The 14,882-nt window shown below is 35.8% G+C and overlaps 1 protein-coding gene across 4 annotated transcripts in view; it reads left to right on the forward strand.

Moving 5' to 3' along the window:
• Positions 1 to 14,882, forward strand: part of samd12 (sterile alpha motif domain containing 12) — a 125,195-nt gene that overhangs the window by 30,377 nt on the left and 79,936 nt on the right. For all 4 annotated transcript variants that reach the window (XM_086063461.1, XM_086063460.1, XM_086063459.1 and 1 more), the window contains one exon: positions 12,313 to 12,453. In XM_086063461.1, coding sequence (XP_085919587.1) covers positions 12,313 to 12,453 — 141 coding nt within the window. The remainder of the gene's footprint in view (positions 1 to 12,312; positions 12,454 to 14,882) is intronic.

Raw genomic sequence — 14,882 nt, forward strand, 5'->3', positions numbered from 1 at the left:
ATGGTATTTTTAATAGGTTTTAGGTGAACTAATGAGTACGCTCTCACACGCACGCACACACACATACAAAATAAAAATAAATTAAAAAAGGAGAGCAATGATGATGACATGTCGAATCGGTAAAATTACCGAATGAACAATACTGAGCTTTCAAAAAACAAAAAAACATGTGTTAAGCTAAATTAAAAACTAAGCAAGTAAATAGTTCCCTAAAGTTTTCTACTGTAAATAAAGTTTTCTAAAAATTTCAATATTACTTTATTTATTTTTAAAATGTAAAATAAGTATGTGTATATATATATATTTATAATATAGATAAATATATATAAAATAAAAAAGTAGGCTGTTCCAGTGTCAGCATTATTTTTATAAAGTAAAAGCGTAAATAAATCCATAAATAAAAAGTTCGCTGTATCTCACTGAGCGGCAAATGCATGTGATTGTAATTAATTTGGGGTTTTCGTCAGTGTTTGTAAAAGATTTCAAAAGATCTTCGCAGACAGTGAAAAATTGTCTGAATATGTTCAAAATGTCAAAACTGTACGTGAACATCTTACAAATCCTGATGAAAACCCTAAATTTGCTACGTTCGCAAGCCGCTCAGTGAGATACCAGCTTTATTAGCCTTCAGTTTCGATCCCGATATTTGTCAAAATGCCAAATATCGGCACGATAATCGGCCTGGCCGACTTTCGGTCTTATCCCTAGTGTACAGTGTATATTTGTTATTTATATTTGCATCAGAATTTCATGATCATGATGAGGCTTTTCAGCAATCAATTTATACTGTGCTATGTATTCGTAACAAATTACTGTACGATCACAGTACTACCCCCACATTAAAAAGTGGATACCCAAAATGCTTGTGAGCATAGCAGTGCAACAAAAATGACATTTTAACCGACCAAACCATCCGATCAAGCATAAAACCTTGAAACAACTCACCGTCTTGCAGTTGTCACTTCTCATCTCTGAAGCCAGATCTCATTCAAAACATCATTTCTTATATGCGCCTACTGGCAACCACCTGCAGCCTCATTTCCACAGTCGAAGAGTTACCGCTGATGACATTTGCCACGTCAATCATTTTCCTAACAAGCATCCTCAAGGTCACCCCGCGGCGAGCAACACTTTGGTCCTCATGGCAACAGACGACAGTTAATTGCCACGCACTCCACCTCTCGGAGCGCGACTGATCATGCTAATATGTTTGTTTGTTGGCGTCAAGGGCCTCCTCGATTCACTGACGGTCTAACAGCGTAAAATCGCGCCGAGGTCATGAAGAGTGGCAAAATGATGATGAGTCTCATTTTGCCCTTAATGCATTTTCACCATTATATGCTTACATGCCGTTTAGCATTCAATGGTAAATGGTCGGAAACTATGAATCATGCTGTGTCTGTTGGCCTCCCTCCAGTCTTCTGCAATTTGGACTTGTTATTTACTTCACTTTTGTGATTTAATGAAACGGGCGGTCAGTATATTATATTTGAATGTCATGCTCATTGTTATATATTTTGAAGTAGTTAATGGTTGGGTTTTGATTCAACATTAAAAAACACCCCACATTTCGGTCATCAGTATACAATAATTAAAAATTTCTCTCAAAATAATTACTTCAGTCAAGTCACTAACACAATCTTGTAGAAATTACTCTTTTCCTATTAGACATTTGACTGCATTTTTTTTTAAAATCATTGACAAATAGATAATGTCATTTTTAAATTCGTAATTGATCAGTTTCTTACTACCATTTGAGCTAGGGCTGCTTGATTATTAAGAAAATATTCATCACGATTAATTTGGTAATAATTGAAATCACGATTAAGACAATCATTTCTTTGAAACACTATAATTATGCAAATTATTTTTGGACCAAACAAGATTTATTAAATTACAGGTAGTCATTTTAAAATAAAAAAGGGGCAAATATATCAATTTAAACAACTCGAAATTAGTATTAATAATCTTTTATTTTTGTTTACGATTATGTTGATTTTTCAACCAGTTCAGGGTGTACCCCGCCTACTGCCCGAAGCCCGCTGGGATAGGCTCCAGCACCCCGCACCGCTTGTGAGGACTAAGCGGTTAAGAAAATGGATGGATGGATTATGCCAATTTTGTAATTGTGGAGTGTAATTGAAATTGTAATTAAATTCCGATTGATTGCACAGCCCTAATTTGAGCAAGTATTAACTTCCAGCCTGTGCCAAGATCTTTCTCTGCATCATATTAACATGTTAACCACCATCTGTTTTTTTGGTATCAACCACACAAGCGAGCTTCAGCTGACTGATTTTTAACAGGTTTCAGGTGAATTAAAGAGCACAAACACACACACGAACGCACAAATAAAATAAAAATAAAATAAAAAAGAATTAAAAAAATTATCTCCAAAGTAATTTTATCAGATTTATCAGGAAACACAAAACATTTAACCATATGCATCATTTTTATTATAATTATTATTATTATTTAAGAGGGTGACTATATACACTGCAAATTAATGGATTATAAGTTTTGAAACCAAGTCAAGGAAAATGCTTTGTTCATTTGTTACTCACGTTACTGTAAAATGGGTAACAAAAAAGTTATTGCAAAATTTCAATAACATTTAGTTTACATTACTATTTTGAATTCTGGTTCAGATTTTAGCAAGGATGATGGAAATTGACACACATGATTTGTATTAGCGGGCCACATAAAATGATGCAGTGGGCCAAATCAGGCCCCCGGGCCTTGAGTTTGACACACATACACACACACGCACACACATCTATATATATATATATATATATATATATATAAACTAAAAACAATCTTATTTGCATCCTGCAATGTTTGGAGCTTGGTTGTTTTTGTCGAATCCTTCAAGCTAATAAATATATAATAAAATAAGAATAGATAAGAAGAAATATGTCTTTCGAAATGTAGCATTCACCAAGTCATATTATGAAGAAAAAAAAAGTGTCTAATTTTCTAATCATTTCTCAAGAGAATACAATAGATTGGATAAATTGAGCTCGGCTTCATAACATTGTATTACCATAAGGGCCTTGGTTTGTTCAGGTATAATGATGTTACAGGAACAAAAACAGCATTACTAAATATGCATCGCTATTTATGCACGCACACGAACACACACACACACGCATGCACGCACACACATTCATACATGCAATTAAGAGATAATGTTATGCTGTAAAATCTTCAAGTAATTCAGTTTGTCTCCACTACAAGAACTAATTAACTGAACACAATTTAAATATAAATCCAGGCCATAATTCAATCTTTTAAATAATATGCATTTTTGTTCCGTTCTGCAAGCTATTATCGTAAATGATGAGAAAATAAATGATACATTGAACAGATTGGAAAACAAAATTTTTACATATGTACATGTAGTAATTAAGATTTATTGTTGTTGACTCCCAATTGATTAAAATTCATTTTGTGGATGTGCATGTACGATGCATATTTGTGATTCTGCACAGTTTTCACGGCAAATGACTTTAGTATGCAAGAGAGATCTTGATCCTACTTCCAAAGAAATCGATGCATCCCATCCTCCCTCTCTGCCTCCCTCGATCTTTACCTCCCATCCCTAACAGAGACACCCAGATGTCATTAAAAATGCATTAAAGCATATTAAGGCATAATTACATATTAGTCTCTAATCTGGTGTAATTACAAGACTCGGACTCCTTTTGTAAAGGAATAGCTTGGCACGATAAATTACTTAAATGCACATTTTCTGGTCTATTCTATAATCACTGAAAAAGGTGTCATGATGTTTCTAATTAGAAAAAAAGTTAATAGGATAAATTAGTTGGACGTAACTACAGTACATGAACAGCTTTAATCCGACCGATGACCTTCTTCTTAATTGATCACAGAGTTTGGTGGCACGTGCGTATCGTTAAAGGGGAAGTCAACCCCCCAGAATTTTTCTACAATAATATGTTCGATGCAGCCCCACTAGTCTAAATATGGTATTCTGGTTAATATTGCATTAGTGGAATATGAGTTAAGCAGCAAAATCCAGCAATTTTTATCAATGTCGGAAGGCGGCCATTTTGCCACTTGCTCTCTAGTGAAAATGACATCACAGTTGCTCAGGTCTTAGCTCATCTTCAGTTGACAACAAGTGGCAAAATGGCCACCCCCTGAGATGGATAAAAACGGCTGGATTTTGCCGCATAACTCACATTTCACAAATGTAATATTTAGTCATAGACCGATATGGATTTTTCAGGGCCGATACGATACAGATTGTTTGTAGGCAAGGAGGCCGATAACCGATATTTGGAGCTGATATTCTTTTGCAGTAAAATAATCAATATTAGCATTAAAAAAAAGCACGTTTGCTAAAAAACTTTTCAAATTTTCAACATATTCTTTCCATTTAAAATACAGCAAATAGACAGCTTTGTTTTAAAATTTTAACAAAAAAATAAATAATTTTCTGTAGTAAATAGTTTTCCAAAATTTTAACATAACTGAAATGTTTTCACTTGTTTTTGCTTTAATTTTAACAAAAGCAAGAGGCAGCTTTTCTGATAAAGTGAAATTTTAAATAAATATACATACAAATTTCGATGAAACAAACCCAGTTTTAAATTGCTCTAAATCTCTTTGCTTGCGAACATAGCAAATTTTGGGTTCTCGTCAGTGTTCGTCAAATCTTTCAATAGATGTTCACAAACAGTAAAAAGTAGTGAAAATTTTCTTTGTGACAAGAAAACCAGTTTGTGACGAGTAAAAATGTTCTGTGACCATCTTTGCAACCTTTTGCAACATTTTACGAACCCTGAAGAAAACACAAAATTCACTAAGTTCGCAAACATTCGCCGCTCAGTGATAACAGCTTTATCAGCCTTCAGATTTGTAAAAATGTCCGATGCCGATATTTCTCAAAATGCTAAATATCGGGACAGATAATCGGCCCGGCCGATAATCGGTTTATCCCCTATATTATATTAATCAGAATGTCATGTTTAGACTAGTGAGGTCACATATAGCATATTATTGTCAAGAAATGTTAAAGGTTGATTTGCACTTTAATTGTGAGTTACTGCAGCAAGATTGGTAGATTAGTAAAGGGTGGTCTGCATCAAGTCGCTCACACTACACAGCTTATTAAGGTCTTTTTTTCCTTAGCAGTTGCACATCACTTAGTGCAGTACCGTGCTGCTTGGCCGGTGGTGAACTGCTCCTCATCCACCGGATGGTTTCACACTGTGTACAAAATGTATTTTTGATGAGCAGCACAGAGGAATGAAAGGTGACATATGCTATTTTCAACTTGAAGGGCACTCGAAGAGTGCAGACCTCTGCCATAACCAATGGCTCTTCCATTATGTTTAATGACCCTCATAAAAGACCATTCTGAGATTTGTGTCGACATCCAGTACAAGATACATGTTTGAAGATTAAGAACTTGATGTAGCATTGAACTATTTTTTTTTACCATTTTAATTTGCCTTATTTTTGATTACCCGTAACTAAAGCAGTGCCAAGTGATATCTGGCACAGTTGCTAGTTACTTACCGTATTTTCACGACTATAAGTCGATCCGGAGTATAATTTGCACTAGGCCAAAAATGCATAATTAAGTAGAAAAAAATACATAAGTCGCACTGGATTATAAGTCACATTTTTTGCTGGTAATTTATTTTACAAACGACTTCACCAAAAACAGACATTACATCATCTTGGAAGGCAAGTTATAACATTAATAAAAAAATAGAGAACAGGCTGAATAGATGCAAGATATGCTAACACAATGAAGGTTCACAAATTGTAGCTTGTGGTCTGTAGAATATGATTATCTTTTGGTTGTCTTTGTAAGCTAACGTTTACCGTGTACATATTTAATTGTTAAGGATTAGGGAGTATCAGTGCGTAAGTCTAGAGTACCCTTTTGTGGCTGTTTGTGAAATTAAATACCCCCGGTATATTTTTTCATGTATAAATCGGAATATAAGTCACAGGAACAGCCAACCTATGAAAATTATGCTGCCTTCATGTGATATCGAAATTATGATAAATACCACATGTCGAGTAGAAAATAGCACGTGAACGCCCCCTCATGTCGTATTTTCTACTGGACAACTGGGAATTTAATTTGATGCCCGAGTTTACGAGCTGTGAGAACTTTTCAAGTTTCAACATGGCGGAGAGCGCCGAAGGATTTGTGAATAGCAAGAAATATTAACACTTATAAGAGCGTTAACATCCGCTAGCAGGTTGTAGCATACACAATTCAACGTCCTGTTCTTTAAAACTAATTATTTGCCGTAATTGTTCGGTTTTACGAGCAAAGAGTCATCAGTTGCTATGTGTGCGTGTTTTTTTTTTCCTGTAACAACAAAAGCACATGATCAGAACTCGGGTCATAAATAGGAGTTTCCAAGTTGTAAGGTCCATCTTTCCCATAGCACGTGAAGGCAGAGTTATGGTCAGGAAAATACGGTATTTACAGTATCTAGCTAGCTGTGCTTACGCCCCATAAAAGCATCTTCCCTGGATGCCATAATTTACAGACTATATCAGTGTTGTTATTTACATTACCAAGTGTTTCGTATTTTATGTTGTTCAGGCTACAGTATTTTTTTGAATGCAAAGCATTGTGGGTAAATAGCTACAAGTAGCAGGAATTACAGTATTTGCTCTAATGTATGTCATGTATTATGAGCCACATGCTGAATACTGTGTATGCACCATTGTTTTTAATAAACTGACAACACCTAGCTAGCTAATGGTTAGCATGTCTCTTGTTGCATTGGAAGCCCCACAATGACCTGATGATAAATTCTAGCCACAGGAGGTTTTAAGAAGTGGATATATTTTCTCTTTGGGGACTTTAAATCTTAAACTGTAGCATCTGTTAAATCTTCACTTCATGGTTTACTTTTGCACTGTCTTGTTACCATATTCTATTCTGATAATGTTTCTTGGTAGAGGTGACCAAAATAACAGAGGCGTCACCTGGCTACAGGTTAAGTTGTCAAGATCAGTGTCAATAGAATGTCCACTCCAACACAAATTTCAAAGCAGAATATCAGATCAGATGGTTAGCATTTAGCAAAGACAGACTATTGGGATATGTAGTCTTTTTTTTTCTTTTTTCTTCTCATTACTTAATAGTTGTCACTGTTATGTAAGAACTCCAGAAGTAATTTAGCATGTGTTAGCGGTGCATGGTCCTAAACCAATACCTTTTTGTGTGACCCTACATAAAGAATTCATTTTTTTTAACAAAAAAAACAACAACCTTTGCTTGTTGCATGTGTGTGTGTGATTTGAGTGAGCAAGCATCGCACAGCTATGTATGCCTTAATTTGCATTTTATTCTGGATCCCACAAAATTCATTGTGTGTGTTTGTGTGAATGTTCATGCACTTTACAATCCCATTCATCAAAGTAGCTTGTGTTGGGCCAGGGCTCAAGATTAATCTGCCTCCTTGCAACACTGCTGCCTATACTACACTCATTAATCTGGTACTTGTGTGAACATGTATCATTTTTCCCCCCCGGCATACATTTTGGGGGTTTTCAGTGGGTTGTGAATTTTACAATATAACAGACTGTTTTGGGCATATTCCTATTATAACTACTCCAACAAAAGACAGCCGAGGAAAAAATCAGGGTAAAGAAATGTATAAAATCAGTGTGAGCCGGTGCAGCTTATGTAGGCAGTTTGAATAAACAAACCCATGTATATTAAAAAACGAACTGTTTACCTCATTCCAGGGATAACTGATAAGTATGAACGTCAAAAAGTCATCTCAACGCAGAACTGATAGTGGAGGAGCAGTGACAAATGCAGGGAACAGTATAAAGAAGAAAATTGGGGTGATAAAGCCATCATATTTCTATTTACTTATTATGCAAGCGTACTCACTCTTACAGAAAGTCAGATTAGAAATTTATATAAATATGTTTGCATTTACTTTCCCCTCAGTTGGATCATTTCTGTACAACTTGTAATGGTACTTGGTTCCTTTTGCAACGGAATATGCCATTCCTAAGCCTGGTCTTACATACCTTTTCATGATCAAAAGGCGCACCGCATTAAAAGGCGCAGTTTCAGTAACGGGTGCTATTCCTGTGTTTAACGCACACATAAGGCACACCGCACTATTGAGCGCAGGCACGGTTAAACATATGCTAGCTCAAAACATATAGTAGCATGCTTTCACACTAAAACATACGGCAGTATGCATGCTAGCATATTTTTTTTTAAAAGGCAGCGGAGCAAAACTGAGTTCAATTGTAGTTGATTGAAGACTTTAAGTGCGCCTTATAGTCGTGAAAATACGGTAAATATAATAACTGACTTAATTGCACAACTTGCTGTGCTGTAGATGTGACGATTACAGAACATTCTTGGCAAACAGCGCGTCGCCACAGCAACAGCATTTGGCGAAATTGTCAGCTGATCAGTTATAGAATATCTTAAATCTTTATCAAGTTATTTATATTATATTTTAGTAGTGTATTTATTAGTTTATATTTTTGTCTTTTCAAATTTGGACTGCCGTGGGCATTCCATTCATTTTCTAAGCTGCTTATCCGCATTAGGGGAGAATCTTTTGGCGGGAGAGATGTCAGCACATTATTATGGGCGGACGATAGGTCATGCCTCAAAACTAAAACATCCTGATAATAAAATTGACTGTGTATATTGCATGTATTTTTACGGAATATGGGTTAACGTACTTGCAAATTAGTGATAGACTGATACATTTTTTTCAAGGCCGATACGATACCAATTATTAATAGTCAAGGAGACCGATAACCGATATTTTAAACCGATTTTCATTTGCAGTAAAGGAGAAAATATTAGCATCAAAATAAAAAAGATAATAATAACATTTTTCTTTTCATTTTTAACGTATAAAGAATTGACAGCTCTGTTTAAAAATTACAACGAAAAATTGCACGGAGATTCCAGGATCATCAGCATGTGTTAAGCTAAATTAAAAACTAAGCAAGTAAATAGTTCCCTAAAGTTATCTACTGTAAATAAAGTTTTGGAAAATTTTCAACATTACTTAATTTTATTTCTTTTTTACATTTAAAATAAAAAGTGTAGGGCGTTCCCAGTGTCAGCATAATTTTTAAAAAGTAAAAAATGTAATATATCCGTAAATTAAAAGTTCCCTGTATCTCACTGAGCGGCAAATGCATGTGAATGCAGCTAATTTGGGGTTTTCATCAGTGTTTGTGAAAAGTTTCAAAAGATCTTTGAAAAGAGCAGACAGTGAATAATTGTCTGAATAGGTTCAAAATAGTCAAAACTGTCTGTGAACATCTTACAAATCCTGATGAAAACCCTAAATTTGCTACGTTTGCAAGCCGCTCAGCTTTATCGGCCTTCAGTTTCGTAAAAAGGCCGATGCTGATATTTGTCAAAATGTCAAATATCGGCACCGATAATCAGCCCGGCCGATAATCGGTCTATCCCTATTGCAAATTCATTTAAACGTATTTGCAAACATGTTCAAACGTACGTGTAGGCTAAATGCTCATTTTTTTTTTTTCCCATAATGCCTATTGAAGTTTTTAGCATGTAGCTACAAGTATGTTCAAACGTACTTTTACGTTTACAAATATTTAAGTGTATATAAACGTATTTGCAAATACGATCGAACATATTTATTTGCCAGTCAAAAATGCTTACTCCATTCACATTGGCAGTTCCAGACTTCCGTATATTCCAACTGTGACTTTGTTTTCACTAAATTAGATGTGAATTCATCCAACTTCCAAGTGGCAATTTGTTAAACAAAACAGTGGTCACTGCCCACTTTGTGTTACAATGTTAGATAAAGGATCCTTATCGACCTTCTATTGCTATTGATTCTGTGGCTCCAACACACAATTATAACATGCCACCACAACATGATACAGTATTGGAAAGTTGTGGTCCTTTAATGGATTTCTCTGGGATGGGTTTGGACTTCTCCCAGACACAATGTATTTTTCCAGCATCACTCTTGCTTTTTCTTCCATCATGTGTTATACTCCTCCTCCCCTCTCATCTTGTGTTCATGCTATGCAGAGCACTGAAAAATAATCGTGGTTTGAAAATTTTGCAGTTGAAGCTGGTTGGGTTTGTCAGAGAGGAAATTGAACCTTACAGTTTAAGTCAAGCAGGCCTGATGAATGAAAACCTGTGCAGTCCTTGTCATTTAAATATTTGTCAAAAACAACAAAATGTTGACATTCATGCGTCACCTTGAACTGCTCAAATTAATCAACATTGAGAATGCTTGAGAATGATTTGAGAAATTAGAATTCATCAGGTTAAATGCCAAAAATGTAATTTTATGCAAAACCGAGCAATAACCGAATGTTTCCTTACTATCTATATGTGCAGTTTCAAAACAGGATTATGATAAACAGTGTGGTCAATATTTTAGACTCAACAGCATTCATATGCATCCACTTCATTTGTTTACATGGCTTGGTCTGCTACTTTTCCTTGTAACTCGCACTGTATCCTTTTTTTAAACAACATTCTTGTTGCATTATTGTTATTTTCATAGAAAAAAAAGACTCCTTACAGTTGTAGAAAATGGCAAAAAAATTTGTTATGTCTTTTACTGTAACTACACCATAAGGTTACTTAGTATTCCTAACTATCATTACAGAGCAAAGAGTTAAAATAAGGCTCAGCTTCTCATAATGAGCTGCAATTGAATAAACAAATGAGTCATATCCACACATATGGAATTATAGCACACTAATCAGCTGCTATTTAAAAACAATATATTTTTTCATTAGTAGCAATATTGCATTAGTGACAGAGCTTTCAAGTTTGTTAGAGATTTATTTTTAAATCAAGGATGATAGTAAGAGAGAATGTATGTGAACAGCGTCGATTAACACAAAGGAGTGTTCATCACTTCAAGAAGAAAAAGTGGAATGTATTTTGAGAATAATATCTTTAAATTGGGTGGTAATACTACAACTAATATGTCACGACAAAGTCAGAGTTTTGCAATCATATTTTGATTATTATGAGACTAGGTTGTTACAATAAAGCATAAAAATAACTGCATAAAGATGATGATGTTGATGATGATGATACAGGACTACAGCAACTGCATAGCAGCTGCCAATATTTTCGTCATAAGGGACATAGTAACTGCATAAGACTAGACAAACGAAGAGTGGCTAATACAGGACCAGTGCAACTGCATAGCAACTGACAACATTATTATCATAAGCAACATAGTACTGTATAAGGCTAAACAAACTAAGAGTGGCTAATGCATCATCATCAAACATCATCACAATGATACACAATAACTACATAAGAGTAGACAAAGGAAGAGTGGCTAATACAGGACCATAGCAACTGCATAACAGCTTCCAATATTTTCATCACAAGGCACATAGTAACTACATACGACCAGATAGATGAAGAGTGGCTAATACAGGACCATAGCAGCTGCCAATATTGTCATCATAAGGGAAATAGTAACTACATAAGAGTACACAAATGAAGAGTGGCTAATACAGGACAATAGCAACAGCATAGCAGCTGCCAATATTTATACATCATCAACATCAAAAGGGACATAGTAATCATTGTTATACAAATGTCACAAGGAACATAGCAACTGGATAAGCAGAAGAAAATGGATGTCTGGATGGACTTTTGATTTATAACTACTGGTTGACAGAACATTCCCACTTTTGTGAAAAGCTAAAATTTTTATCCCCTACCCCAGAATTTTGCAAGGTTTTTTTTTCCTTTTTCAATGTGGCCCAAATAGTTTTTCGTCGTATTTCAATCCATACATAATATTTCTAGGCTGGAAGTCATCAAGACAAGAACAGCTAAGGGTGCTTGATGCTGTGGTTCTACGTAATTCAGAGGCTTGCTTGTTAGCCTAAATTATTGTGGCATCTGCTTACACTCACATATGTAACAAAGGACCTAGTCGCTGGCTAACTAGCCTACTTATTATGGCAAACTCGGCCGCAAGACTTTTGCAATAGCGCACAATCCTCTATACGAACATAAGAGCTTGATTAAATTATGAATTTTACACAATTACAACAGTGAAACAGAGTAATAGAAATCAGTAGCAATGTTGGCGTGTACTTGAAAAAGAACTAGATAAACAAAATTTCTACTTAAGAAACCTTTGCCCATTCTTTGTTATGTCTACCATATTTGTGGCATGGGCTGCTCCTACACTTAAGTGTTATTGTTTATGATTTTTATATTCATTTCTTTCCTGACAATTCCTCGTGCCTTCTTCATACCATAACTTTATTTTTCTTCATTAGGGAGGGCTTTGATGAGACTGACAGACCGAAAGTTGGAGAGAATGGGCATCATGCAGGAAGCAGAGAGGCAGAATATCCTGCAGCAGGTCCTGCAGCTCCGTGTCCGGGAGGAAGTTCGGACCCTTCAACTCCTCACACAAGGTCCACTTTTCATTTAAATATCCTTTCAAATGTTTAAAAACACTACAGCAGTTTACAAACACTACTAAAATGTTTTAATGCAATATCATGTATCATTCATAAATCTGCTCACTCAAGCTTCTAAACAGAACACAGGCAATATTTGGCTACTCCCAGGAAGACATCAAACATTTTCCTAACTACTGTATTCACATAATAGAGCTGCATTTATACACTTGCCATCTGTAGTCATGGTAGTCGCTGCATGTTGTAAAGCCCACAGGAGGTGATTAATCAAAATGGTTACGAAACCACAAACGGTCTCCTTTCATAGCTTTTTGGTGGAAAATGATCAGAGGCTTGTGTAATTGGTACATATGAGTGTGCCGAGTTCTGAAATCCTGTCAAGGGGTTTCTTGATTTTGTCAGAGTCAGAGTTTACGTTGCATTCTTAGTAAGAATTTCTTACATTGGAGGCTACGGATTTGAGGCACAGCTTTGCGAATTGAGAGGAGTCTCGTCATCTTGCCAGTTAGTGTATGCGTAACAATGGGCAGGATCATCAAGACAATAAAAGCATTTTAACTTGTGGAGAAATCAGTTCAGTGGGCATCAGAGGATTAAGTCTGAGTATGTTTTTCGTCTCCGTTGGCTTTCTATGACGTTGCAAATAGAGAGGTGTCTGGTCATCTCGCCAGTTAGTGTAAGCGTAACAATGTACAGGATCATCATGACAATAAAACCATTTTAACTTGTTGGGAAATCAATTCGGTGGGCATCAGAGGATTAAGTCTGAGTATGTTTTGCTTCTCTGTTGGCTTTCTAGAACTTTTTTTAACCACTTATATAAAAATGAAGGTCAAGGCTTTGAAAGAATTTATTAAGACAAGAAGGAGAATACTGTATTTACTGATTGATACATATTAAGAAAATAGGTTTCTTCAAATTACTACTACAATTTTCAAGTCAGTGTACCAAATTAACCCACAAATTCATATTCTTGACTTCACATCCTTGCTTTGCTAGAATTATTCTGTCTTCCACACAATATATTTATTCAGTTCATGCGTCTTTCTCAGAGTTTTGTGACTTTAAAAAAGCTATAGTTTTTCCATTCCTGCCCCTCACGTTCTTGCTGTCACCTTGTGGTTCTCTGATTCCTGTGGCTTCTCCTCTCCAATTCCGTAAGCTGCCCTCTTCTATTACCTTTACTAGTGGCTGCTTACTTCACCACTACTTCCATCACATTGAGCACACTTAGAAAACAGAACTGAACATCCAGGGGTGAAAAACAAATTCTAAGAAGCTGGTCAAAATCAATATTCTTGAAAGAAATGCAGAGTTTTGTTCTGGTCACTGAGCTGTAAATGTATAGAAAGTGTGCAAAATCAGATTACTTTCCAACCTCAGGTAGAATTACAATATGCATTGTTTTCATTTAAAGAATTACTGTACGTAAAGCACATCCCCAGGTCTAATGGGAATCCATTAAATTGTATGTTTTGAAACATTTCTTGGGCTTTTTTTTTTTTGAGAGAGAAGCAGGTATGAGAAAAAGCTCTGTATTTTCCATGCTCAGGGCACACACACCTTGAGCAGTTGCTTGAGGCAAAAAGAGTTGTAGCCGCTTGGGATCTGAACTAGAGAGAAGGGAAATGAGATGACGGTGGGGGGTGGTGATGAGGCATCAAGGGGGGGGGGAGGTGAGAAGACGGATGGGTGAGAAGAGGAGAGGAAAACAGGAAGGTGGGATGAAAATGCATGTCAGGTAGAAAGGTAGGTGGCAAGATAAGGAACCTATATTGGATTTTGAAGAAATCCCACAGAAAACAAGTGAAATTTCAGTTTCACTACATTTTTTTGCCACACTTTTCAAAGCGAAACAAGACCAACCAGGACCATCATTTATATGTTTGCAATATCACAATGAGTCCTACTTGATGTTTTCTTGTCATCAAAACATTTTTCGTAATTGACATCATTGGTCCACAATCAAAGTTGCATTATTGACTGAACTTTGAAAGTGTCTGAGACAAGATGACTACGCGCAGAATCTTTTTTTCCCCGCATAGTTTCTCCACATTAATGTTTATGATCATCATAAAGCAAATTTAAATAGCAATCAAAGATAACCGAAGTAAATAAAATTCAGTTTTTACATAGTGATTTTAATATATTATAGGGAAAAAAATATTCAAAGCAACTACTTGAGTTGCCCCTAAACCTGTGAACTGGTTGGGCCACTTTCAGGAGCAACAACTGAAATCAAGTGTTTTCTATACTGCCAATGAGTCTTTCACATCTCTGTGGAGGGGTTTTGGCCCACTCTTCATTGCAGAATTGCTTTAACTAAGCAACACTGGATGGTTTTTGAGCATGAACGGCTTTTTTAAGGTAATGCTACAGCTTTTCAATCTGATTCAAATGCGGACTTGACCAGGCTACGCCCA

This window comes from Leptonotus elevatus, chromosome 19 (genome assembly GCF_054856555.1).
Source record: "Leptonotus elevatus isolate MCC_2025b chromosome 19, RoL_Lele_1.0, whole genome shotgun sequence".
NCBI lineage: Eukaryota > Metazoa > Chordata > Actinopteri > Syngnathiformes > Syngnathidae > Leptonotus > Leptonotus elevatus.